We start from the raw sequence: 25,745 nt of genomic DNA, 5'->3' as shown, positions 1-25,745 counted from the left end.
ATTACCGAGGAGACTGAGGCTCAAGATCGACTGCTAAGCCTCCAATGGCTCTGAAATTGACCCTGTGGCTGTCAGGTTCCAACTTAGGTGCAAGGCACCCCTAGACCAGAGCCAGCATTTGTCATCCTCTTTATGTCACCTTGTGTAAAATTTGCACACTCCACTTCTCTTCATGGTCCACGTGTACTCACTGATTCATGCAACATACCTTTCTGAACTTCTGCTGGTGCCACCCGGCACTAGGGCACAGCCCTGTAACCTGCTCCCAGGTACCAGTGTACAGCAGGTCAGACCACAGCAGAACTGCTGTCACTGAGCAGAAATAAAAGCAAACCTTTTCTTGCAAAGGGCTAGACAGCAAATTCTCTTCAGCTTTGGCTTTGGGGTCAAATCTGAACTCTCAACTGTATCATGGTACAAAGATGAGTGTGGATATCAAAATCAGAATTTTCATATGACTTTGACATGAAACAACATATTCTAGTGTTTTCATGCCAGATGGGTAATGTGCCTATGTAGGAACAAGGTGGGCGAGAAGTACACCTCACACAGTGGTGGAAACCCAGGTATCATGTTTGTGAGTCACACAGGATTACAATATATTCTTCAGTTTCCCAACTGAAAGAAGTAAACACCATACCGAAACAACTGACAGGCTGGAGTCGGTTTGCAGGCTGTGGTCTGTACACTCCATCAGCCTTGCAAGGGAAGTGATTTGAAGCCAGGCCTGGTGGTGCTGTAATCCCAGCACTCAGGAAGCTGGAATTCCCGAGTTTGAGAGCAGCCTGAGCTATACAATAAGATTCTAACTCAAAGAAGAAAAAAAAAGGCTGGGGGAGTGATGCAAGTGGTAGAGCAACTGCTTAGGAAGTATGAGGTCCTGAGTTCAACCCCAGTAACCACTGGGCACAGTAGCTCACATCTGTAATCCTGGGTGGATGGAGGATCAAAAAGTAGTTGAGATCCCATCTCAATGAATAAAAGCTGGACATGCATTGTGCACCTGTCATCCCAGGTACATGGGGAAAAAAATAGGACTGCAGTCTGCAATCCAGGCCAGCCCCGGTGAAAACCCAAAAAATGAAAAAGGGCTGGGGGGGGGTGCGTGGCTTAAGTGGTAGAGCACCTGCCCAACCAAGTGTGAAGCCATAAGTTCAAACCCCAGTACCACTCAAAATAAATAATCAAAAGAGATATGAGGCCCTGGAATCAGACTTCCTGGGTTCAAACTGTAGGTCTCTTCAACAGCTGTGTGACATGAGGCGACTGAGTCCATCTCTCTGAGGCTCAGTCTCCCATCTATAAAGTGCTCTACCACTGGGCCACACCCCCGGCCCCTAGGTTTCATTTTCTCATCTGCAAGGTTGAAATAAACAGCAGCATGTTTCCCACGGGACTGTTGTGCACTGCTTTAAAAGCTGGGGACACATAAGGAATACGTGAGATGGATGCAAAATAGGTGAGCAAATAGAGTAAAGGAGGAAATAAGAACTGAGTTTGAAAAGGAACAAAAAAATAAATAAAAAGACTGAGCTTGTAGAGCAGTTTGGGTGAAGAAACTTGAGGAGGGTCTGGTAGAAGCCTGAAGGTGAGGGATTCATGTGGATAACTGGAGTAGCCATGTTCACATTCAAAACTCAGGAACAGTGAGTGCAAAGGTCCTGGGGTAGGAATGCACGATACATATATGTATTTTTTTTGGGGGGGTCAGTCTTGGGGTGTGAATTCAGGGCCTTACACTTGCTAGGAAGCTACTCTATTACTTGAGACATGCCTCCAGCCCTGTTTCTGGTTTTTGGGGTTTTTTTTTTTTTTGACAGAATACTATGTATCTCAGGCTGGTCTGGAACTCTCAATCCACCTGCCTCTGCCCCCAAGTGCCAGAATTACAGGTGCGCACCACTACCCCCAGCTCTGGTATAGCATGTTCAAGGAACAGTGAGGAGGATGGAGCAGAATGACTGATAGGGCAGGGGTAGAGATGAGGCCAGAGTGACCAGCCTGTCAGGTGATGGGGACACTGTGTGACATTAAGTTTAGTTGATGGAGCAAACCACAAACCACATGCAGCCCTCAGAGTAGAGCTTGGCTCATTTCTTTGTGTGTGTGTATGTACTGGGGTTTGAACTCGGGTCCTCATGATTGCTAGACAGGCACTTTACCACTTGAGCCACTCTACCAGCCCTAGAGCTTGGCTCATGACAAAAAGTGACAGCATGACTTCTATTGTGACCAGGAGCCAAACTAATTCTCCTTCCCTACAAATGTCAAATCTCATCTTTGTTGAATGAGTGAAAGGACATGGTACAGTCAGATGTCCTCAGCGCTCAGAATTTCTGCTCTATGAGGGCAGGTCTAGATCTATTGTGGTCCCCACTATGTAGACAAAGCCCCCAGCACAGGGGAGGGGGTTTGTGTGTTTCAGAGTTATCTGTTATCTGCATGTCCTATGTCTCCACCAGTGTCCAAATGAGGGCCCCCACCGATGTCCACACTTCTCCATGTGCCTGTCTGTGAAAATGAACATGGGCAATCTGAGGCAGAGGTAGGAGGATCACACGTTCGAGGCCAGCCTGGACAGTTAAACGCTGTCTTAAAAACAAACTAAAAGGGCTGGGGGCCTGGCTCAAATGGTAGAGCACTTGCCTAGCAAGGGGAGGCTTCAATCCAGTGGAGACTGATCCATTGTCCCCATGCAGTAATGACCCAAAACGGACAGGGTGCCTGAGCACCTAGAACTGGGAGTCAGGGAGGTTGTCCTGGAGGAGGGGACACACATGGGAGGAATTGTGAGTCAGGATGTGGTACAGGTAGGGGATAGCATGACCCAGAGCTGCGGGGTGAAACTCTGGCAGGGAAAGTGAGGGTTACAAAGACCTCAGGTTCTCATCAGTTAGGAGCCTAGGACTTCTGAGAGCACTGGGGAGCCACAGGAGGTTCTGAGCAGGGTCAGGTTTGTTACTTTACAACGTGAAGGAGCCACAGGAGGTTCTGAGCAGGATCAGGTTTGTTACTTTACAACGTAAACTCTGGAGGGAAAATGGATGGAGGTGGGGAGGACAGAAGCAGGAAGAAGGGGGGAGGCTGGGCAGGGCCCCAGGTGTAGACACCCATGATATTGGGGGCAGCTCACAGTTCTTGAGCTGACAAAAGACTTGGTAGTGGGGCTGTGGAAGGAGGCAGAGGTGGGTGGCATCATAAAGGGCTCCTACTCCATCCTGCCAGTTTCTAGTTTCCAGTAAAAAAAAAGTGGTGTGTGGAGGCTGGGATATCTCTGAGGGCACTGGGGAGCCCTAAAATGAAACAGAGAAGGACAGGGTATGTGGCAGATCAAGGGGAGACAACTTGTGGTCCCCCAGTGGCCATCTCTCAGGGATCTCAGGTTTCCTGCCTGGTTCTGAAGGAACCTGTTGTGGTTCCAAGCCAGGGCTCCTCCCTGCAGCAGACGAGAACCCCTTTCCTCAACAAGCCTGAGAATGCGGGGTCCCACGTCCCAGATAGCAGGGCAACCCAGAGGTCACCCCTTCACCCAGGAAATCCCCTAGCTCCAGGGACTGGGCTGGGAAGGCACAGGGCCAAGGACTGACAGCTCAGCTGGGTTCTCAGTGCCAGGGCTACCTATGGGGTGTCACTGCGTTCCCGCTGCAGACTGAGGCCTGGGGAGGATGCTGCCCACCAGGCAGTGCAGGCCTGACTGACCAGTACTCTGGGCCCTGCCTGGAAGCATGGTGTCAGACGCATGCTGGGCACACACAAGGCTCCCAGAGTATTGGTGTAGCCAACTGGAGTCAGCTTCCTGGGGACCACAGGGGGACCAGAGGCCAGGGCTCTCACTGGGTGGTCACTGAGTCCACCATTCTGCATCCTGTACACACAGGCCTCCATACTGCAGCCAGGAGAGCCACCTGCAGAAGGCTCTGCAGGGCGGCAGGAAGGAGGAGGAGGAGGGCGGTGGTTGAGTTTAAGTTAAACACCCATATGAATTTATTAAATCCAGACTGTGTTAAAGGGCGGCGGTCTGGGAGGAGGGATGGTGGGGACGAGGAACGAGACGATGGATGATCGCAGGTGGCCCGCGGAGGGCCAGGGCCCCTCCCCGCCTGGCCCACCCTCGGCAGTGCCGTGTTGGCTTTCCCATGATTCCCGATGTGCTGGGCTGGCAGGGCGAAGGCTGGAAACACACAGGACAGACAGACAGACAGACGGTGCCTCCGCACACAACGAGCCCTGGCCTCCGCAGCCCCACCTCTCGTGCTGGGCCCTGGCCTGAGGGGGCCTCCCGCTGGCCCGGCCTGATCTGTCCAGGGAAAGGGCGACAGGGAGGAGAGGCGAGGGGCCGGGGAGGTGGGACGGTGGTCACAGGAGCCGGAGTGGACGAGGACCAGAGGGCTAATCCTTCTTCTTGTCCTCTGCTGGCTTTGGAGGGGCATTCTGGGGCTCGTGCCCCAGGGTGGGCTTGGCGGACAGGGACGTGGAGGCCTCTTCCCTGGTACCAGCGGTGGCCGTGGTGGGCGTGGGGGCCGGGGTCAGCGGCGCAGCTGCTGTGGCACCCTCTCCACTCATGCCGAATTCATTCACACGGGTGGGGTCGACGCGGTAAATCCACCGTTGGTAGAGGTAGATGAAAAAAACCACATCTACAGGAGGGATGGTGTGAGGAGGTAGCCAGCTCCCTGGACCAGGGCCCCAGTCCTGCCAGCCCGCCCACCTCCACACCACCGGGAGTCCAGGCGCCCGCCAGGCCTCACCGTCCCGCAGGCAGCCAATTCGGTACATGACAGGCATCTTAATGACGAAGGCAAACAGGTCATCAATGAAGGTGTTGAGGGCCTTGTAAGTAAGCATGCGCCATGGCAAGTGGGCCACGGACTTGAGCTTGTAGTTGATGAAGAGCTGGGGTGTCATGGTGATAAAGCCTGTGGTGGCACCAAAGGACACTGTGAGTGCAGCAGGGTCTCCAGAGCTCTGAGCCTCCTACTGCCTGTCCCTCCGTTCCCCAGCTTGCTCTGCTCTGGCCATACTGGCCTCCTTGCCTCCTCCACCACCCCAGGTCCAGCCTACCCCAGGGCCTTTGCACTTGCTCTGCCCTCTGCCCAAGGACCTTTGCATAGCCCCCTCCCTGGCAGCCTCAGGCCTCAGTTGAAGGGTCCTTCCCTGGGAGGTCTCCTGAGCCCCGGCTAACGTGCACCCTTCACCACACTCATCTCTCGCTGTGACCATCTGGCTGCCCTTTGCTCTCTGGGTCTCCCCCAAACACAGGCTCCTTGGGATAATATGCATCTTCCAGAAGCCCTTCCTGCCCCCCGATGTGCCACCTGCCCCTGCCCTCACCAAAGGTCAGCAGGAAGCCGTACAGCATGCTGAGCACCCAGGAGTACCAGCCCTTGTGCTCCAGGTACAGGAGGCTGTAGACGGCGTAGCAGCCCAGGAGTGGGAAGAGGATCCACGACAGGTACCGGAACGCCATCTGTGGGGCCGTGGGCAGCCTGGGACCAGCACCCTTGCTCCCCGCCTTCACCCACCCGCACCTGGTCTGGCAGGCTGAGCCAGGGGAATTTCCAGGTGGCCCTGGGAACTCTGGACTCGGCCAGGAAGTAAATATGGAAGGCAGGGGACACAGGGTGTGACACTGGCCCTAAGGGGTGGGTCGGGCAGTTTGCTCAGCCTGTCCCTCAAGAGTGTATGGGAGCTGAGGCTCAGATTGCCCACAGAGGTGGGACACTCACGTCGTCATACACTTTGGTTGAGGACTCGATGTATGTGGACTTGTCTTTGAAGGTTGGGCAGGGGAAGATTCCTGCCACTCTGTGCTCTCGGTCCAGCTGCAGACAAGAACAGGGCCATGGGCAGTGGAGGTCCTGGCTCCCGCCGACCCCCCATGCCAGACCCAACTCCTGCCCTTCCCCACTGTTCCCAGTTCCCTGCCCTATGTGTGACCCAAAAAATCCCCTGGTGTGAAATCCCCTGGGTCCTGGGGTGGGGCCGGTGTTGGGAAAGCCCCAGAGCTGGATCCAGGGACCAGGGGGCTAGGCGACCCCTCCTCACCCTTGTCAGCAACATAACAGCTGACTCACCCGGACATCCATGACCTTGGTGATCTTCCAGAGGTCGATGAGGACCCCAATGAAGACGCTGACCTGGACCACGAAGTTGGTCTCGTTGTCCAGGATGTAGAGGAGGACCACAAAGGACTGGAAAACGCCGAAGAAGACAGAGCGCACAGACAGCCCCTCCAGGGACTGCCGGCTGTTCCAGAACTGGATATCTGTGTGGGAAGGGGGCCAGGAGGGTGAGGGGCTTCTCTCTCATGAAGGGTCTTTGGTTCACTGGGTGCTCCTGGAGCACAACTCAGGTAAGACTTCTGTAGTCCTCACATAGGACAGGAAAACCAGCACCCAGGGCATGGTTTCCAGGTCTGGTGGTGAGGGTAATGCCAACACAGACAGGTACTCACCACGTGCCAGGTGCTAAGGGCTCACCACGAAAGCTGCTTCCCCAAGGTCATGCAGCCTGGCACAGCAGAACCTGGATAGAAGCTGGGTCTATGTCACACCATGGTGCTGTCCACCTCCCCTGGATGGGAACACCTGGGGCATATACCTGGGGAACCCCTCCTCCAGACACTCCGCAAAACCGTTAGGGAGCCAGACGCCAGTGGCTCATGCCTGTAATCCTAGCTACTTAGGGGGCAGACATCAGGAGGATCTGGGCAAATAGTTTGTGAGACCCTATCTCCAAAAATCCCTTCAAAAAAAAGGGCTGGTGAAATGGCTCAAAGTTGTAGGCCTGGAGTTCAAGCCCCAGTACCACAAAAAAAAAAAACCTGTTTTAGGGAACTGGCAATGGACACCCTTGAGGCACAGACAAGCCCTGGGCTGTGGTCCCACCTGGACAGCCCTCGTCTAGAGCCATGTCCCTCTGATCCCTCATCTCACTGGGCACCTGTGAGCCTGGCCAGGCTGAACATCTAACTCAACCACAGGAGACCAATATGCCAGGACTGGCTTACAAAGGCCAGGCCAGGCCATATTCCATGCCCACCAGACCCACTGCAAAGAAAGGTCTGGAGATGGGGGTGGAGGGTGGGTCCTGCCTCAGATCAGGGGCAGCACAGTTTGAGGTAAAGGCAGCTCACACCCTTCTGCAAAACAGAAAGGCTTAGAGGCCATGGCAGTGCTGCTGGTTTGCACAGCACATGTGTCCTCCTAGAGGGGAGCACTCAGTTGTGCCCTGATAGTGACAGGCACAATGCTCCATGCTCCTGCCACTGCCCCAGGCTGTAGGACACCAGGCCTCCTGCTGCGGGGCCCTGGCCTGGAAGATGAATGAGCAGCTGGAGCAGCTGCCACTCCAACACTGCGAAACCATGGGCAAGTGGCTTACTGTTCCTGAGCCCCTGCCTCCTCAACCAGAGTCCAGGGTAACAATAGGCCTCAGGCAGTGGCTGTTAGGACCCAAGTCTACCTGGTGAGGGGCCCAACATAGTGCCTGGCACATGGCTACTCCTCAAACGCTGGCCACTAGCATGGTGGGCCTTTGGGGGACAAGGCTATGTTTCCCACTTAGCCCCCAGAGGCCTCCCTGGTAGGCATCCTGCCAGGCAGGGTGCGGGAGCAGCTCTGGGGCTTCCCTGCTCTTGGCCTTGGAGTTCCCCAGCCCTGCTTCCTGGTGGTGGCGCCCTGAATTCTGCCCAAACAGCAGGCCCAGCCCCTCTCAGCTCCACACCCGGTGAGTGGAAGTCCTGGGTTGGGAGTTTGGGGGCTGCTGAGCTTTCCCAGGTCACCAGGCCTCTGGCAAGCAGGGCTAAGAAACCCCAAGCAGGGGGCAAGCATGTGTGTGGTGGAGGGGCAGGCCCTCTCCCCTGCCACGCACTCTCCTGTCCACAGGACCCCTCCCTCCAGTCTCTCCCAGGTGTCACACACCTACCATTCTTAAAGGCCAGGAACTCAAAGACACTGTGCACGATGGACACAATGATGGTGAGCGCCAGCAGGTAGGGGTTGGTTTCCAGGAGAGCAACCTGTAGGGGCAGCCATGAGTGCAACCCTGTCCCTGCCCACAAGCATGCCCCACGTGAGACCTGGCCCCACCCATATCTGGGAACCCCTGGAAGGGCCAGCTGACACCCCATAGACCAGGCCCTGAGACTGCCCGGCCAGGAAGGGAGTGTGGTGGCCAGGGAGAGGGTAGGCCAGAGGGTGGGTAGCGATGGAAAGGGGGAGTATAGAGACAGAAAAGATGGGCTGATGATTCTGGCAAGGAACAGAAACCAACAGTGACCCTAGTCCCAGGCAACAAAGCCCAGCCTCATTATCACATGCGGTGGAAGTAGAGACAGAGAAGGCCCTAAAAGACACAGTGAAAAGCAGAGACATCAAGTCAGGAAATGGACTGGCAGGTCCAGAACAGAGGACCTGGTCAAGCAAACAAAAAGCACGACACGGGCAACAGAAGCCAAAAGCCAGGGCCCCCAGGGCTGGGGGGCCCATTTCCTGCTTGCCAGGCGGGAGTCCCCAGCCCGGGCCACTTCCCCTTGGCCTCCTGCAGCTGGGAAGAAGGCGGCAGCCCCGGCCCACGCTCACCTTCACTGAGTCCTGCTCCTCATCCGACTGCTCGTATAGCTCATCGCCTAGGAAGTTCCAGGGCGACTTAGTGCTCTGGGCAGCATAGAGCTGCCAGCGCCAGAGCGAGAGTGGGCAGAAGGAGACACGCAGAGGCAGGCTGGCCAGGCTCTCATTGATGGGGTAGTAGTCCTTCTGCAGGTTCCAGTAGTCGTTGAAGTAGATGATAGGGTAGTAGTCGCCACTCACAGCGTCAAACTTCACATCTGTGGGCACACAGTGGACACCACTTAACCTGGCCAGGGGCCTGGGACCTGGAGGGGCCCCTCTCACAGACACTAGAAGCCAGGGGCCATTTCTGGGCTGTGCCATGAGGAGCAAAAGGACCCTTTGACCTCGGTGGGGAGAAGGAGGACACCAAGTAGCCAGGGCAGTGGCGCCAACTGAAGGAGGTGGCTGGGGCTTGGCATCTGCACAGCTAGCCTGGGTGACTGTATCCCCAGCTTCATAAACACAGCCGGAACCCCGTGCTCAGTGACACTCCTGAGCTGCAAAAGCTGGCAACTCGGGCACTGGATGATACCCATCAGCCAGAATGAGTTACCCAAGGCGTGAGAGGAGAGGGCAGAAGGGTGGAGATCTCCAAGGGTCTCTCAAGTGGACAGGACTCAAAGCCCCCTCCCCGCAGCCCCCAGAAACTGCAGCAGGCTGGGCTTACATTGGTCCAGGGGTGGGGGCACACTGCCCTTCACCCAGGGTGTGTGGTCATCCACGATGTTGATGGTGATGTTGGGATGCCAATGGGAGATCACCTCCACAGGCCCGTAGTCCTCGGCCCTCTGCAGAAAGACATGGTAGGTGGTGGGACTCAGTCGGGCAGAGGTGCCTATAGGCCTTGCCTCTGCTCATGCCCTTCTGAGGGTGCCCGTGACAATTCTGACAGTGAGATGTCAGCCTCTATAGCCACACTGGTGGAGCACAGCCTGGTACCCACCCTCTGGCTGACCTGATGCTCGTCTCCACCACCCACCATCTTTTCCCCCAAGAGCACGAGAGTGAAGCCCACTGAGGCTGAAGCAGGCCCAGGTCATGGGCCAGGCTGCAAGTCCAGTGTAGCACATGCCACATGAAGCCAGGCAGGAACGGGGTAATGCCCAGGCCCGTCGCACCAGCCCACCAGAAGTCACAACCCCACTGGTGAGCCTGCAATCGCTCCAAAAGCCACCTCCTCTGCGCCAGCTATTGGGGTGTCTGAGTGTGCATCCCACCCCACTACTTCCTGCCTGTGAGACTCTGGAAAGGTTCCTATCCGAAAATGGGACTAGTGGCAGAGGCCCACTTCCCAGGGCTGGGTGCAATGATGTCTGAAAATCTCCCACTGTGGCCGAATTCTGATCCTTTCTCTGCGTTCCCACAGCCCCTATGGCTCTGTGGCGCCGTCTCCACAGGCAGCACTCCCACTCCCACTTACCTTGATCATTTCCGGGTCAGCCTCCGTCTCTCCTGTCAGCAGGTTCTTGGTCTTCTGAAATCGCCGGCGCTTGTATTTGTTGATCACTGGGAATGAAGGTGGAATGGGGGTAAGGCCTGCAGGCACCTGCACGTCCAGATGCCAGACCTCTGCCCACCACCAGCTGTGCCCTGACCTCCCGCTGATGACCACACTACCTGGGAAGCCTCAACCCCTACCCCAAGCCCAGCCGTTTCCCCATCGTAAAGACACTAAATCTCCTGCGGTACTCCCCCTCCAGATGACTGGGGTCACCTTTGCACTGGCTTTCTTCTCACAGGCCACTATGGGTTTCTTTTTTTTTTTTTTTCTTTTTTCCCCCGAGACAGGGTCTTTCTACGTAGCCCAGGTTGCCCTCAAACTTGTGATCCTCCTGCCTCAGCCTCCTGAGTGCTGGGATTACAGGCAGACACCACGCCTGACTCTAATGATTCTTTTTACCCAAGTATCTGATGAGCATCCTGTGCAGACCTCCATACCCTCCCACCTTCCACCCACACCCACCTCTCTCCTTTCTCCCCTCACATCCTCGACCCTGGGCCATCAGGTGGGCTGCTCATCTCCCTGGTGTGTCCCCCCTACACTCATCATGGGTGGCTCTCCTCTGCCTCAAGTCTCCCTGACTAATGGCTCCTTTCTCTCCTTTACACGCTGCCCAGCCCTCCTGCTCACAATCTTGTCGGGCATGATGCACATCCTCCTGCCCACTGGCACTCAGGTGCTCTGTCCCCTCGATCAATCAGCAAACCCATGTAGCAGGGTAGAGCCTATCTTGAACACTGCCAGACGTCTGCAGAGGTTGAGACAACCCACTGAATACACAACCACACACACCCTGGGGGCACCAAACAGTTTTGGAAAAGGCCTGTACCATCAATGCTGAGAAATCAACGCTAGAAACACTTTGGGGCTGTGAATCCCCAGCCACGAGTGGACCCTACTTCCTCTTGCACAGACCCAGCTGGCCACATGCTCCCCACCAGCCTGCCCTGCATGCAGTTGAGACTCGCCAGGAGGGGTCGTTTCTGATGCTGGGAAGCAGAACTGCCTGCCTCACTGCCCTGACCAGCCAGGCCCCTCCACCCTGCTCCCAGACAGGAGATGGGACAGGGAGCTGGCCCAGAGCCGGGCTTAGGTCCTGGTTTCTCTCCTGTAAGCTACGGAGAAGTGTCCCCACTTCTTTGGAGAATGGGGACAAAAGCCTCATGTCTTCCTGCCTCAGGATAGGCCACCCTATTAACACAAGCATCATCGCCACCACTTCTTTCTCTTTTTTTTGGTGGCACTGGGGTTTGAACTCAAGACCTCACACTCGGTAGGCAGGTGCTCTACCATGTGAGCCACTCTGTCAGCCCATTTCTTTCCTTCTTAACTCGTGTGAGATCTGCACCTCAGGTCCAGGGGAGAAGCAAGCACCCTACGGTGGGGATCCTGGAGGATAAACTGCAGGGCACATGCTCCGCTGCTGTCCCACACCTGGGAGAGGTAGACCAGGGAAGGGAGAAGGGCTGGTGCCAGCAAAGCCACGGGGCAGGCAGGGCTGGGGAAGGCACAGCAGAGAGGGGGCCTTGGCTCAGTGGAGAAAGGCTTCTCACACGAGCTGCGCCTGGCTCCTATGGGGAACAGAGTCCTTTTTCCTAGAGGTAAAGCTTCTAGTGCCACATCACCTGGTATGGGGTGACTAGAACACTGAGAATGTGGCTGGTCCAACTGTAGACGTACTGTGAGAATGACACACACGTCTAACAGTGAAACTGGGTGTCAAGGAAAAGGGAAGGGAAGAGAAGGAAAGTACAGCTCTTATCTTTTCCTTCCGCGCTGGTTCTGTGTTGAAATGCCAACAGGCTGAGCTCAGCCAGCTACTACTAGTATCTCTGTGCGGGTTGCTCAGCCTCCTCTAGGACACTGCACTGGCTCAGCGTTCTGGCTGCTGTTCGCTTCCTTCTTCTCTGGCATGCTGCTCTCCACCCCCAGACCTGGCTTTCTGGAGGGGGACTTTTTTTGTGGGACAGGGACTAAAGTTTGAACTCAGGGCTTCACATTTGCAAAGCAGGCGCTCTACCTCTTGAGCCACGCCTCCAGTCCATTTTGCTCTGGTTATTTTGGAAATGGGTCTCAAGAAATATTTGCTCAGGCTGACCTTGACCCTCGATCCTCCCAATCTCAGCCACCCAAGTAGCTGGGATTACAGGTGTGACAGTGTGACCACAACCTCCCCTCTCCACCACATCTATGCTCAGAGGGGTCCCTGCTCTGAAGCTGGGGCTTTCCAGGTCCACAGGTAGCAGAGTCTACTTTACAGACCATACTGACATGGGTCACCCTAACCCCCATGACTTTACCCCACAGCAACACAGATGAAAACCCCAGAAAACCCGGGATTTTAAAAGGGTCAGCAGGGTGATCAGGTAGTCACCACGTGAGGGGAAATGACACAATCGTCATGGCCCATTTGGGCCACACTCACAACAACCTCTGAGTATCAGCAATTTAACCTGGACCTTTGACACAGACACCTGAGGGGTCACACTTGTAGGGACTACCCTGTAGGCTAGAGTCCATCGGGCCACCTCTGCTGCTTCTTTCCAGATCTTACTCAGTGCAGGGAAGCCAGCCAGCTGGAACACTCTGAGCCTGCTCACAGGCACACTTACTTAGAATGTGCCCAGCAAACTCCAGCGGACTTCTCCAAGTCAGTTTTGGGAACTGACAGGGCCTCCCAACTTTTCATTCCAGCCAATGTAGGTAAAGACCAAAAATGGGCATCCTTTAGGATGCTTTTATTCCAAAAGGAGCAGGGGAGACCTAATGCTTATAAGTGGAAAGATGTCTGTCACTGAGCCGCCCACAAATTCAAGTCTAAAGGAATGCTAGGCATAGTCCTCAATAAAATAAAAGCGAAGTGGAGTACAAAAATTTGCTGTTGGGAGAATAGGGGCCCTGGGAGAGCCATTCACCAAAGCTTCTGAAACCTAGGGACAGCGAGCAGTTGCTGTGGCTGTCAGTCAAAAGACCATACACGGGCCAGGCTCATTATAGTGTAGCTCATGCCTATAATCCTGGCTACTCAAGAGGCAGAAATCAGAAGGATCCTGATTCGAAGCCAGCCCAGGCAAATAGTTCGTGAGACCCTATCTTGAAAAACCCAACATAAAAAAGGGCTGGCAGAGTGGTTCAAGTGGTAGAGCACCTGCCTAGCAAGCATGAGGCCCTGAGTTCAAACTCCAGTGCCATCAAAAAAAAAGAGAGACCAAGGACTCAAGAAAATGTCACAAACAGACAGGCACACAAAGGAACAACAATCAACGTCGGGGAAAATGAGAAGCTAGATAGCAAAGGAAAAGTGAGCAGACTCACTGTGTGGCTCGGACATGAATACTAGCCACATGCTCCAAAGCACTGAAGACTGCAGACATCCCCTGCACACCATGCCTGGCTTGTTGGTTGAGAGGGGGTCTCCCTAACTTTCTGCCCGGGCTGGCCTCAAATCACAATCGTCCCAATCTCTGCGTCTCAAGAAGCCACTGTTGCTGGCCTAAACCCCGAGTGTTCATCTAATGGAAACTGTATTCCTGTATTGGGATTTCCTCTTCTAGAGGTCAAAGTCAATCGAATCAATAATGTCTAATAGTGAAAACCCAAGAAACCGCAGCACAGCTGTGTGAGCATGAGCCGTGGCAGTTAACCAGCTAGAGAAGCGGGGCAGGAAGGACATGTGGCGAGCAGGATGAGAAGGGGTGGCAGGAGAAGACTGTGGGCTTCACTGACTTGACTCACTGACTGCATTTTAAACGACCCACATGCAGCAAGAGTTTTAAAACCATTAGACTAGGTGCCCTGGTGGAGAAAACCTTGGTTTCCATGTCAGGTCGTCCCAAGTTTCAAATGTCCAGCCCTGACCCGGGCCTTCTTGGGGTCACTTTTAGGTCCCTAGAGGCATGGGTGGGCTGTCAGGATTCTGCCTAGGCAGGATGAAATGGGGGAGAGGCCTTGGAACGAAGACCTCATCCGGTTACACGCCTCACTCTGCCTTGCCTTCATCACGGGAGTCCACTGCTCATATATGAGCACCGGCACGGCTGGCTCGGCACAGCCACCAGCGCAGACTCCCCCAAAGGCAGTATGTTCCCTCAGCGCATATGCTCGCAGGCTCAACTGACACCAATGCCATCCCAGAGCTCCCAACTGACCTTGAAGGGCCCTGTCTCCCTCTGCTCGTTCAGTCCACTGCTTGTTCACATATTATGCCCAGCATCTACTCCCACTGGTCCGTGTCACGCACAAGTCACCAGGGCAGCACCTCTGTGAGCAGTCTCTCCTTCGGATGTCCCTGTCTCCACCTGCTTCCTTCTTTGTCTAAGACAACGTAGCCCAGGCTGCCCGGGACTCGCAATCCTCCTGCCTTGGCCTCCCGAGTGCTCGTGAGGCTCCTACCTTCTTTCTAGCGCACTCGTCTCCAGTCTACTACTGAGCTTGACAGGTTCACACAGGTGGGCAGGGTTCGAGCCTGTCTTGCCAACCCTGTCCCCAAGCACAGGGTCCTTGCCTGCTCTTCTGGACCTGGGGCCCACAGGGGGTGACCGCAGAGGGGTGACTCACTCCGGGACATGTGGACCGTGGCGAGCCGGCGATATAAGGCCTTCTGCCGGGGATCTGGGTGGAATCCGCTCTTGGTGAAGTAGACGTGGATGTAGATAGAGCCGTTCTGCTGGACACTCTGCAGGAGGCAGGCAGGAGGTGGTTGACAGGCAGGCCAGCACCTATGTGTCGCTGGCCCATGCTCTCAGGGAACGCAGCTGAGTGTTCCATGTTTTGGCCTCCTCCCTTGTGGAGGAGTGATGATAACCAAGTGCTGCCACGAGGACCGTCCAGAGCACCATGGCAGGGCCCACGGGACTACGTGGGCCCCAACCTCTCAGCCATGGCTATTCACCAGGCAGGAGGGCAAAGCCGACGGGGAGGCGCTCTTGTGTCTGCTCACTTCCGGGCACAGTGGACAGCACCGCCCTACTCCAGCAAGCTCAGTAAGAACGGTGGCGCACGTGTCCTGCGCGGTAAGCGGCCACACTACCTCCCTGTCTCTCGATGAGCACCGGGCTCCCACACAGGGTTAGAAACTCCAATCTGTGGGCTCCTGCGGCCCTGCCCCCAAACTCTGCCCACCTCCTCGCTCCAACTGCAACCCCCACCCTCTGCCCTCAACCCACGCCTTTCCCACACATCTTATTAGCTCTCTCTACCTCCTCACAAGACACAGGAGGAAACTGAGGCTGAGCTGCCTAGGGTACTGGGTGGAAGGCCAAGGCAGACTGAGTCCTCCCTGGCTGGCCTTCAGGCACAGCTGGGATTTATTAGGCCCCTCCAGCCTGCCTTTGATGTTCACCCCCTGCACCCTGAGCTTCAAAGCAAGTGAGACCAAGTCCTGGGGAGCAGCTCTCTCTGCTGGCCAGCCAGCCCCAGCTGCCCTGCGTCTCAGGGTGGGACCTAGACCTGATGTCTCTGCAGGTGGTGTCACCCACCTCATCCCTTCCAGCCACCCAGACATAAGACAGTGCAGCCATGCCCTGGCCCCCAACAAGCCTGCTAGGTACAGAGGTTCAGCCCAGGAAGGCCCCAAAGAAAAAGCCCTCTCTATGGTCAACATTCACTGACTCTATACCCAGTGTCCTAATGGACAGTGATGAGGACACAGAGGTGACCAAAACTGCTCCAACCTCACCATCACAGGGCTGTCTCAGAGGAATGAAAATCTATCATCAGAGGGTGAGGACCCAACATGGACAGGGCCAGGCTTGGGATGCCTGCCCACAGCTGTGAAGACCCAGAGAGGGTGCTTAACCAAGCTGAGGATCAGGGATTTGAGGCAGGATTTGAACCTGGGGGTACCAGAGAACTTAAGTGTTGAGTCCCTCACTATCTGTATGACCTTAGGAAAGACACCCTGCCTCTCTGCCCCTCAGTTTCCTCATAATGACAGTTCCAACTTCATGGGGTACAGAGGTGCCCACAGCTGGCCTAGCTGGTGCTTTGCAGAGCAAGTGCTCAGTCAACATTACCTAGGATTATTCTGAAACCCAGCTGCCTGACAATCTGGCAACGAGCAGACCCTTAGGGATGGTCACTAACAGTTCAATGCTTAAAGGTGAAAGGACCCCAGTTGACTGCACCCCATCAAAAGGAGCTGCTTCCTTCAAAAGGAGCCCAGACACCTTAAAATGGTTAAGACTCAGCCAGAGGGAAGCCATTAATCAGGAGTCCAGAGGAAAGCCATTAATCATGTGCCACCTTAGCTTAAAGGGTAGAAGGGGGTTCATGAAAGGTTTGGTTCCCATAGAGACAAGGAAAACAGAAGGAACCAAAGTGAGATGCAGATAAACGGTTATGTTGACTGTGTTCACTTACGCTTCGCAACGGCAACTAACAGCCATTGTTTCGCTTCTGAACCTGGGCTACCTTGCTTCACAATGATTGTCAAACAGGACGTGGTTTTTGCCTGTATAAACCCTGATAAAAGTTAGAAAGGGGCTGCTCTGAGACCTAACGACCTGTTGGTCAGGGCAGTCGCCAGCTGGCTAATAAAGACTCTTCCTTAAAGTCTTTCTTGGGTGATTGTATTTCATTCTGACTCTTGGGTCACAGAGCCTGGGAGCCAAAGATGAGGCTGGCCTAGAGAAGGCCCTCCAGCTGCAGGCCAAGGCCAGGAGCTGCCCACCTGTGGAATGTCCAGCTCAGCGAAGTGCTCATAGCAGCCGTCGGCATTCTCGCCACTGGTCCAGTCACCATACACAAGGTCATGCTGCTCCCAGAAGAGCGCCGACGTGGCATTGAAGTCTGTAAAGTGCTCGTGTTCTGAGATGTACACGTGCAGGTTCTGTGCAGGGTGGAGAGACCCAGGGCTCAGCAGAAGAGCAGCTGGGCCGCAGCCAGCATGCTAAGGTGGACAGGCACTGATACACTGGACTTCCCTTTACTCATGCTGATACCACGCTTGCCCTAGGGTGAGCTGTGATGTCAAAGAGCAGAATCAACTGGGGCATGGCTCAGTGGTACAGCACTTGCCTGGCATGTGCATGAGGTCCTGTGTTCTATCCCCAGTACCATAAAATAATAATTCTTAGGACTGGGAGTGTAGCTTAAGTGGAAAGACACTCGCCTAGGAAGCACTAGGCCCCAGGTTCCATCCTCACTTAGTGCAGTAGGAAAAAAGAAAAGTCATTCTCAGGACTGGAAGCATGGTGCAAAAGCCAGGCTCTGAGTCCAAACTGCAGTACCACAAAAAGAAAAAGGAAAAAAAAACAAAGAAAAAGGACAAAGAGCAGGGGGAGCCGGGCCAGCTTGCCAATTAGAGGCTGGGGGCAAAGGGAGCAGGATGCCCTGAGCCAGCTTGGGGAGCCACCTTTGTTCTCAGAATCTGTAACCAGAGCCCTAAGGCCCACTGATCAGCTGAGCAGTGGTCCCCTCCTGTCACAGTCCTGTGAATCCCAGCGTGGGAACCCCAGAGAGTGCAGAGGTGGGAGGCTTAAGGCCAAGGAGGTCTGGGCGCCCGTGGTGGAACCTCTGCCTCCCCTAACTTGCAAAGGCCAAGCATGCTGTGCAATAAACACCAAGGACCCTGTTGTGACAGCTTTTAAACAACCGAGCAAAGCCTTTGCTGTCCCTTCTCCCTAAAGAGACCATCACTCAAAAGTCACACAGTACACTGCTTCCTCATGGTGCTGCTGGAGTGGCATGTGTCACCTGCTGTGGCAGCCAGAGCTCCTCAACTCCACCATTCATAGAGCTGACAGCAGCCAGGGACGGCTCTGATCCCAATGCCCTCATCACCTGTCACACTGCCACACCCCTACCCCACGGTTACCATTAAAGTGTCTTTGGGGAACAGGTTGCGGCTGGCGACGCGCGGGGCTCCTCCGGGGCCTGTCTGGTCCTGAGGGGCCGGCCCTCGGCGGAACCAGCTGCTGAGGGCCCAGATGACGAAGATCCTGAGGAGGGAAGCAGCGCAGCGGTCAGGCCCCTGGCCTCCTGGGACTTGACCTGGGGCTGGTGACCAAGTGAAGGAGGTCCCTGAAAAGGCAGTCACGGGGCTGGTAATAACCAGGTGCCTGCAAAGGATGTCGGGAGAGACTCCAGATCCCACCGTGCTAGTGCATGGGGCTGGGACTGTGCTGCTCTCTGCGCAGGGCCCACCCTGAGCCATCTAGAACCTCCTGCCAGCCACAGGACCACAGGGCTCAGAGCTGAGAGACCTGATGGGCCAGTCCCCGGGGTCCCAGAAAGAAGATGTTAAGAATCTGAAATGTCAGCTACATAACGGCACTGAACCTCAGAAAGAACGCTTTCAAATTTGAACCAAAAACTGGAGAAGCAGTAGGAACGGGTTAGTATTTATCTCTAGACACTGGGGCTTGAGCCACGCCCTCAGGTCTTTGGCTTTAGGTGTTTTTCCAAGAGGGTCTTGAGCTTTTGTCTGGGGCTGGCCTGGACCAAGACCCTCTTATCTGTGCCTCCCACATATCTGGGAACACAGGTGAACACCACCATGCCTGGCCTTTTTCTTTCTTTCTTTTTTTTTTTTGGTGGGACTTGGGAACTTAGGACTTTGTGCTTACAAAGCAGTGCTCACCACTTAAGCCACACCTCCAGTCCATTGTGCTCTGGTTATTCTGGAGATGGGGTCTGAAGAACTATTTTCTGGGACTGGCCTCAAACCTCGATGCTACTGATCTCAGCCTCCCAAGCAGCTATGATTACAGGCGTGAGCCACCAGTGCCTGGCTACATGTGGCTTTTTTATTGAGATAGGATCTCACTAACTTTTTGCTCGGGCTGACCTAGAATCTCCGTCCTCCCAAAGAGCTAGTATTGCAGGCATGAACCACCTCACTCAGCTAGTTTGTTTTGTTTGGCAGTATTGGAGTTTGAACTCGGGGCTATATACTCTTACTAGGCATTCTTTTTTTTTTTGTGGTACTGGGGCTTGAACTCAGGGCCTTCACCTTAAGACACTCCACTAGCCCTTTTCTGTGATGGGTGTTTTTGAGACAGGGTCTAGTGAACTATTTGCCTGGGCTGGCTTTGAACCTCGATCCTCCTGAGCAGTCAAGATTACAGGCATGAGACACCAGCACCTAGCTAGGCATTGTTTCTTGAGCCACTATCTTGCTCTTTATATTTAGCTTGGGCTGGACTGAAACTTGCTATATTGGACTAGGTTTTTCAGACCACTCTCAAATCAGAAAGACCTAAAAAGACTTGATAAAAATCATGATCTAAGAATATACCAAGACATACTGACACAGCTCTCTGTGCAGGTCCCGAATCAACGGGTCAACCAATCTCAGATCAAAACTATTCAGAAAGCAGGCACTGGAGGCTCATGCCTGTAATCCTAGCTACTCAGGAGGTAGAGATCAGAAGGATCAAGGTTCAAAGCCAGTCTGGGCATACAGTTTGTGAGATCCTATATTGAAAAAGCCCATCACAAAAAAAAAAAAAAAAAAGAAAAAAGAAAAAAGAAAAAAAGATCTGGTGGAGTGGCTCAAGGTGTAGGCCCTGAGTTCAAACCTCAGCACTGCCAAAAAAAAAAAAAGGGAAAAAGTGTCCCTTCTTGATTTCGTCTTCCATCCTGCCTCCTGGAATGTGAACGTGATGGCCTCATCTTTAGCAGCCATTTTAGGCCATAAGGATAAGATGCAAAATCTAGCAAGGGTGGAACAGAAACCAAGAAGTAGCCTGGATCACCAGAATCCAAGTTTGCCTACAGCCCAATTGGCACATGAGAAAGGAAGAAACTGCTATTGTGTTGATTTCGGTCTCTCACACAAGTGCAATTGTGTGATTACAACAGCACAAGCACTCACTGATTACAGAGGCAAAAGTGATATGGAACAGGTGAGAGTCCTCCCTCTAACGCACAGTTCAGGCTGGGCATCCCTCATCCCCAAATCCCAAACGCTCCAAGATCTGAAACCTCTGGAGTACCAAAGGGAAGTCACAAGGAAATTCACACATCTAACTTCATGTGATGGGTTGCAGTCAAAACACAGGCCCACAAAAACTCTGTTGTAGGGGAAGGGGGCAGCCTAGCACTGAAAAAACAAAGCAAAACAAAACAAAAGCCAGTATAAAATTACCTTCAGGCTACAGATATAGGTGGACAAGGACGTGAAAAGTTTGTTTAGAATTGGGAGCTATTCTCAAGATATCTCATACTGAAAAAAAGAAAAAAGATGTCATTATGTCTGTGCAACTATTAAAAGAAGAAAAAAAGCTGAAATCAAAAATCCTTTTTTTGTTTTTTTTACTGGGACTTGAACTCAGGGCCTACACCTTGAGTCACTCCTCCAGCCTTTTTTTGTGATGGGTTTTTTTTTGAGATAGGGTCTCATGAACTACTTGCCCAACTGGCTTTGAACCTCAAGCCTCCTGATCTCTACCTCCTGAATAACTAGGATTATAGGTGTCAGCCACCAGCACCAGGCCAAAATACTTATTTTAAGTATTTGTTTCATTTCATAGCACAGGCTGGCCTCAAACTTATGATCTTCCTGCCTCAGTCTCCCAAGTGCAAGGATTACAGCTCTCAGGCAAGACTCTTAACCTTTCTAAACCTTTGTTCCCTCAACAGTGAAAGGGGTCCTATCAGCATCCCCTCACAGGGCTATCTGTAAGCATTAAATGTTACACACACAACACATCACCAGAATGGAGCCTGGCATGTACCCAATGAGTCCTTTAGGACCATTTGCTATTATTGGTTGCACGACTGGGAGTGTAGCTCAGTGGTGGTGTGCTTGCCTACCATGCTCAAGACTTTGGGTTTGATCCCGAGCACCGAAAAACAAGAAAACAAAATCCTATGGAATAGCAAAGTGCCATGAGAAGCCCTAATGGATCAGGGCAGGGTCGGGCACAGGGACTTGCCTCGGCCTGTTGAAGTCCCAGGGCCCTGTGTTCAGCCATCTGCTGCCTCCCCAAGATGTCCCTGATGCACATGGCTGTGAAGGTCTGAAAGGCACTCTCTGGGGACCCTGATACCACCACTTGAGACTCTTGTTTTAGTAAATACTCCAGAGAGCAGGAGAGAGCAGGGAGCCCACAGGCAGCACTGCCCTGCTCCATGAGTGGCCTGGGAGTCCCCATCCTACTGACCTTCCGGCCCCTAGTAGAAGGAAGGCAGACTAGTCCATCCTCCCTGGGACTCCAGATCTCCAGGCCTTTGGAGAACACGTGGCTATGGCCATCACCGTTTGGGGACCCTCTTGGAGGGTTTGTGGATACGGCCCTTCCTCCATGCACTCAGGCCTGCAGGAGACGTGACATTCCTAGCACTTGTCAGTTTACTTGAGTAAGCAAACAAGACAGACATTAAATTCTCCTGCCCACATGGAGTGCAAATGTGCACCCCTATAATCCCAGCACTCAGGAGGCTGAGACAGGAGGATCTGGAGTTTCAGGCCTGTCTATAATGCCAGTAACTCAGGAGGCAGAGATTGGGAGGATCGAGGTTTGAAGACAACACAGGCAAAATGTTATGAAGACTCCATCTCAAAAAATAAGGCAGACGTGGTGATATACACCTGTGGTCCCAGCTATGCAGGTAAAAACACAAGACCCTATCTGGAAAATAACCAAAGAAACAAGGAGGAGCAGGGAGCACTCCCCTCACACCCTGCACTGTCATCTGGTGCTAGTGGCTCCAAGGCAGGCGAGGAGCCACCCAAGGCGGTGTGAAAGCTCTCTGAAAGATTTCTCAGATATAGCACTAATGAAAAACACCCAGGAGCAGGGGAGCGTGTAGAACAGGCTGTGTACACTCTGCAGGCAAGGACAAAGGCCATCTTCACGCAGAGCCGCAGGAAGTTCTGAATCCCTATGTGCCCGTGGGGCTGGCCCAAGGGGGTCAGGGACCCAGCTCCAAGGGAATGCCAGGGGCACACCTGGCAAGAATGACACCCAGGTTGAGGCGGCTTTGGTCCTACGTAGGTCACTGGCGTCCTATGTGGCACTCCTGGAAGACATCAGGCCCAGGCAAGTGGCTGTGTCCCACACCAGAGCATGATGGGTGACATGTCAGACACCATGGGCTGTTGTTTCAGCTGACTCTTAAGACTTACTCCCTTACCTCCTTCCTCCCCCTCCTCCCTTCTCCCTTTTTGTTGTGCTGGGATTGAGTCCAGGGCCTCTTCCATGCCAGGCAAGTGCTCTACCACTGAGCTACATCCCCAGCCTAGAGTTCTCTCTTTCTCTCTTCTTTCCTCCCTCCCTCCCCCACTCTTTCTTTTTTTTTTTTTTTTTTTTTTTTTCCAACACTGAACAACCAAGAAAGCAGTTATGGCCAAGATGGTCTAAGCTTAGGCCAGGTCATTCATATACCCTGGTGACATGGATTCTCATAAACTCACATCATAGGACTTCTATCTGTGCAGTGGAAATTGAGACACAAGAAGGGTAGTCATTTGAGCGGGCAACAGCTCACAAGTGGCAAGGTTGAGATGTTGGAGCCCATGCTCTTCCATGCTATTTGAGGTTACTTGACCCCTGCTGATTTTGTTAGTTGACATGTGATCTGCCATTTATCCATTTATTTATTTGGTGGCACTGGGGTTTGAAGTCAGGGCCTCACGCTTGGTAGTCAGGTGCTCTACTACTTGAGCCACTCTACCAGCCCTTTTCTGTGTTCGATATTTTCAAGATAGGATCTCAAGAGCTATTTGGCCCAGGATGGCCTTGAACCACAATCCCCCGGATCTCTGCTTCCTGAGTAGCTAGGATTATAGGCTACAGGCGCCCAGCTTAATCTGCTACTCTGTACAAATTGCTCCTAATTTTTCTCTATATTAAAAATGTCTTCCGCCTAGCATATTGGAGGCCCTGGGTTCGATCCCACACCAAAAAAGAAAAGATAAAAAAAAAAAACCTCTCCCCCTAAACACATCTTCCTCTGAGGATCCTTACATAATCTTACTTAGGGTCAATTGCAAAAGTATATAAAACTGTGTATGCTGGTGCATGCCTATAATCACAGCACTTGGGAAGCTGAGGCAGGAAGATCATAAGTTCAAGGACAGCCTAAGCTACATAGGGAAGCCCTGTCTCAAAAACACCCCCAAAACACTAAGGAGGCTGAAGCAGGAGGACTCCAAGTTTGAGTCCAGACTAGGCAGTTAGTAAGACCCTGTCTCAAAAGCAAAGTTAAAAGCCAGGTGCCAGAGACTCACGCCTGAAATCCTAGATACTCAGGAGACAGAGATCAGGAGGATTACAGTTCTAAGCCAGTGTGGAAAAATAGTTCTTGAGATCCTATCTCAAAAAAAACCCATCACAAAAAAAAGGCTGGTGGAGTGGCTCAAGGTGTAGACCCTGAGTTCAAACCCCAGTACCACAAAAAAAAAAAAAAAAAAGGAAAAGTAAAAACAAAAGGACTAGTAGAGTGCCTGCCTAGCAAGCCCAAGACCCTTAGTTCAAAATCCAGTACTGCTAAAAAAAATATAATAATAATAATAATTAAAAAATAAAAAAGTCTGGGGGTATGGCTCAGCCGGTAAGAGCACTTGATTAGCATAATCGAAGCTGTGGGTTCAATCCCATATACCTCCATTAAAAAAATAAATAAAAAACAAAGATAAGTGTTTATAGGATCGTCACCCCCAATTTCCTTATAGTTAGCCCTCCACATTGGCAGGTTTCTCATCCATGGATTCAATCAAACAGATTGAAAACTTTTTTTTTTTTTGGTGGGACTGGGGTTTGAACTCAGGGCCTCACACTTGCGAAGCAGGCACCCTACCACTTAAACCATACCTCTAGTCCATTTTGCTCCGGTTCTTTTGGAGACGGGGGTCTCATGAACTATTTGCCCAGGGATGGCTTCAACCATGATCCTCCTGATCTCAGCCTCCCTAGTAGCTAGGATTATAGGCATGAGTCACCAGCGCCGGACTCAGGACTGAAAACTTTTGAAAATAAAAGCAGTGTCTGTTCTGAACATGTACAAAGTATGGTGTGATTTAAAGTACACAGAATGCAGTGGCCGGTTAGCTCAGCTGGTTAGAGTGTGGTATTAAAGCACATAGAGGCTGTGTGCAGATTCTGCGCAAACTCTGTGGGATTTTATAGAAGGGACCTGAGCAGCCTCCGGTTTTGGCATGTGCTCTACTGCTGGACTACATCCCAGCTCGTACACTTTTGTCTTACTCTTATGAATTGTTTTATTTTATATATTAACCACATATAAGTTTAAGGGAAAATCTACTAAGAGAGATTTTTGGTTTTTTTTTGGCAGTACTGGGGTTTGAACTCAGGGCCTCATGCTTGGTAGGCAGGCACTCTACCACTTGAGCTATGCCTCACCCTTTTTTGTTTTTGTTATTTTTCAGATAGGTCCTTGACTATTTTGCTCTGGCTGGCCTTGGACTATGATCTTCCTACCTATGACCCCCTCAGATGGAATTACAAGCATGCACTACCACTCAGCTTTTGCTGGTTGAGATGAGGTCTTGCTAACTTTTGGTCTTGAACCTCCATTCTCTGGACCTCTGAAAGTGAGCCATTGTTTGGCCTAAGATTATCGACTGCTCCCACAAAGCCACTCTTTCTCCCCTTTCCTTAGTAATCAGTGGGGTGCTCATTCCCCAGCTTCCCTTGCCGCTGGCATGGCCACGTGTGGTATGGACACTCCAGCTGAGGAGAAGACTGTTGTACACTCCTGTACCATGAGACTCAAAAATGAAAGGGGAAGTGGACTGCCTGACTGCATGGCCTGGACTTGTGGCCATTTTGCTAAAGCACGTGTCTAAAAAGAACAATTTAAAAAAAGTCCACTGTGCAGGTGGATAAAGGTCCAGGACACAGAAGGGGACTGTCACTGGATCTAGACAGACAAGGACAAAACCCAGTGCCAGGGATGTCTCCCACTCACACACAGCATCTCCTAGGGCTCAGGAAAGTCAGCATTGAGGAAGCAGCCCTGGGATCCCTTCCCCAGGGAAGGGAACATGAACTCATACGCAAAAGGTCACTGCCACCAGCCACAGCTGAGAAATACCATCAATTCCATTCCCTTGAAAAGCCACTAGAATGAAAAGGGTCAGAGACAGAGCATGAAAAGATGGTTCAGAAATTTTGGGACGGGGCTGGTAGAAAGGCTCAAGTGGTGGAGCCCTGTCTAGCAGGGCACCAGTGGTGGCTCACTCCTGTAACCCTAAATATTTGGGAGGCTGATCAAGGTCTGAGGCCAGCCTGGGCAAATAGTTGTCAACACCCCATCTCCAAAATAACCAGAGCAAAATGGACTATAGGTGTGACTCAAGCCATAGAGTGCCTGCTTTGGAAGAGTGAAGCCCTGAGTTCAAACCCCAGTTCCACAAAAAAAAAAAAAGTCAGGGGAGGAGGGACTAAGGAGTTTGTACTTACTGGTTGCAGTGTTTCAGTCTGCAAAGATGAAAAGGTTCTGGCCAGTGTGATGGCAGTGCGACTATACTTCACGCCACAGGAGCGTATGCTTAAAATGGTGTTTTTGTTTTTTTTTTAAATCACATTCCCTGCTCTGTTAATTAAACTTTGGAACATTAAAATTGACTGGGGGAAATGAGTGGATAAAGAATGTATTTCTGGACTGGAGGTGTGGCTCAAGTGGTAGAGTACCTACTTTACAAGCATTAAGCTTGTCAAAAA

The 25,745-nt window shown here is 52.6% G+C and overlaps 1 protein-coding gene and 1 non-coding gene across 3 annotated transcripts in view; both read right to left on the bottom strand.

The window, feature by feature from the left end:
- Window positions 1-492: 492 nt before the first annotated feature.
- LOC141418409 (small nucleolar RNA U13) lies at window positions 493-593 on the bottom strand. The gene has a single exon (XR_012443043.1). It is a non-coding gene; the product is annotated as a small nucleolar RNA U13 (small nucleolar RNA).
- A 3,362-nt stretch (window positions 594-3,955) lies between these two features.
- The window catches only part of Clptm1 (CLPTM1 regulator of GABA type A receptor forward trafficking), a 31,685-nt gene continuing 9,895 nt past the window's right edge, over window positions 3,956-25,745 (bottom strand). For both annotated transcript variants that reach the window (XM_020172973.2, XM_020172974.2), the window contains exons 3-14: window positions 17,930-18,053; window positions 16,784-16,942; window positions 14,671-14,788; window positions 10,033-10,118; window positions 9,280-9,400; window positions 8,583-8,827; window positions 7,927-8,020; window positions 6,075-6,265; window positions 5,727-5,822; window positions 5,332-5,467; window positions 4,749-4,916; window positions 3,956-4,637 (exon numbers count right to left, since the gene is read on the bottom strand). In XM_020172973.2, coding sequence (XP_020028562.2) covers window positions 4,390-4,637; window positions 4,749-4,916; window positions 5,332-5,467; window positions 5,727-5,822; window positions 6,075-6,265; window positions 7,927-8,020; window positions 8,583-8,827; window positions 9,280-9,400; window positions 10,033-10,118; window positions 14,671-14,788; window positions 16,784-16,942; window positions 17,930-18,053 — 1,786 coding nt within the window. In that variant the 3' untranslated portion in view covers window positions 3,956-4,389. The remainder of the gene's footprint in view (window positions 4,638-4,748; window positions 4,917-5,331; window positions 5,468-5,726; window positions 5,823-6,074; window positions 6,266-7,926; window positions 8,021-8,582; window positions 8,828-9,279; window positions 9,401-10,032; window positions 10,119-14,670; window positions 14,789-16,783; window positions 16,943-17,929; window positions 18,054-25,745) is intronic.

Source organism: Castor canadensis, chromosome 16 (genome assembly GCF_047511655.1).
Source record: "Castor canadensis chromosome 16, mCasCan1.hap1v2, whole genome shotgun sequence".
Lineage (NCBI taxonomy): Eukaryota > Metazoa > Chordata > Mammalia > Rodentia > Castoridae > Castor > Castor canadensis.
The sequence above is the reverse complement of the archived record's forward strand: the minus strand, read 5'-3'. Positions and strand labels throughout refer to the sequence as shown.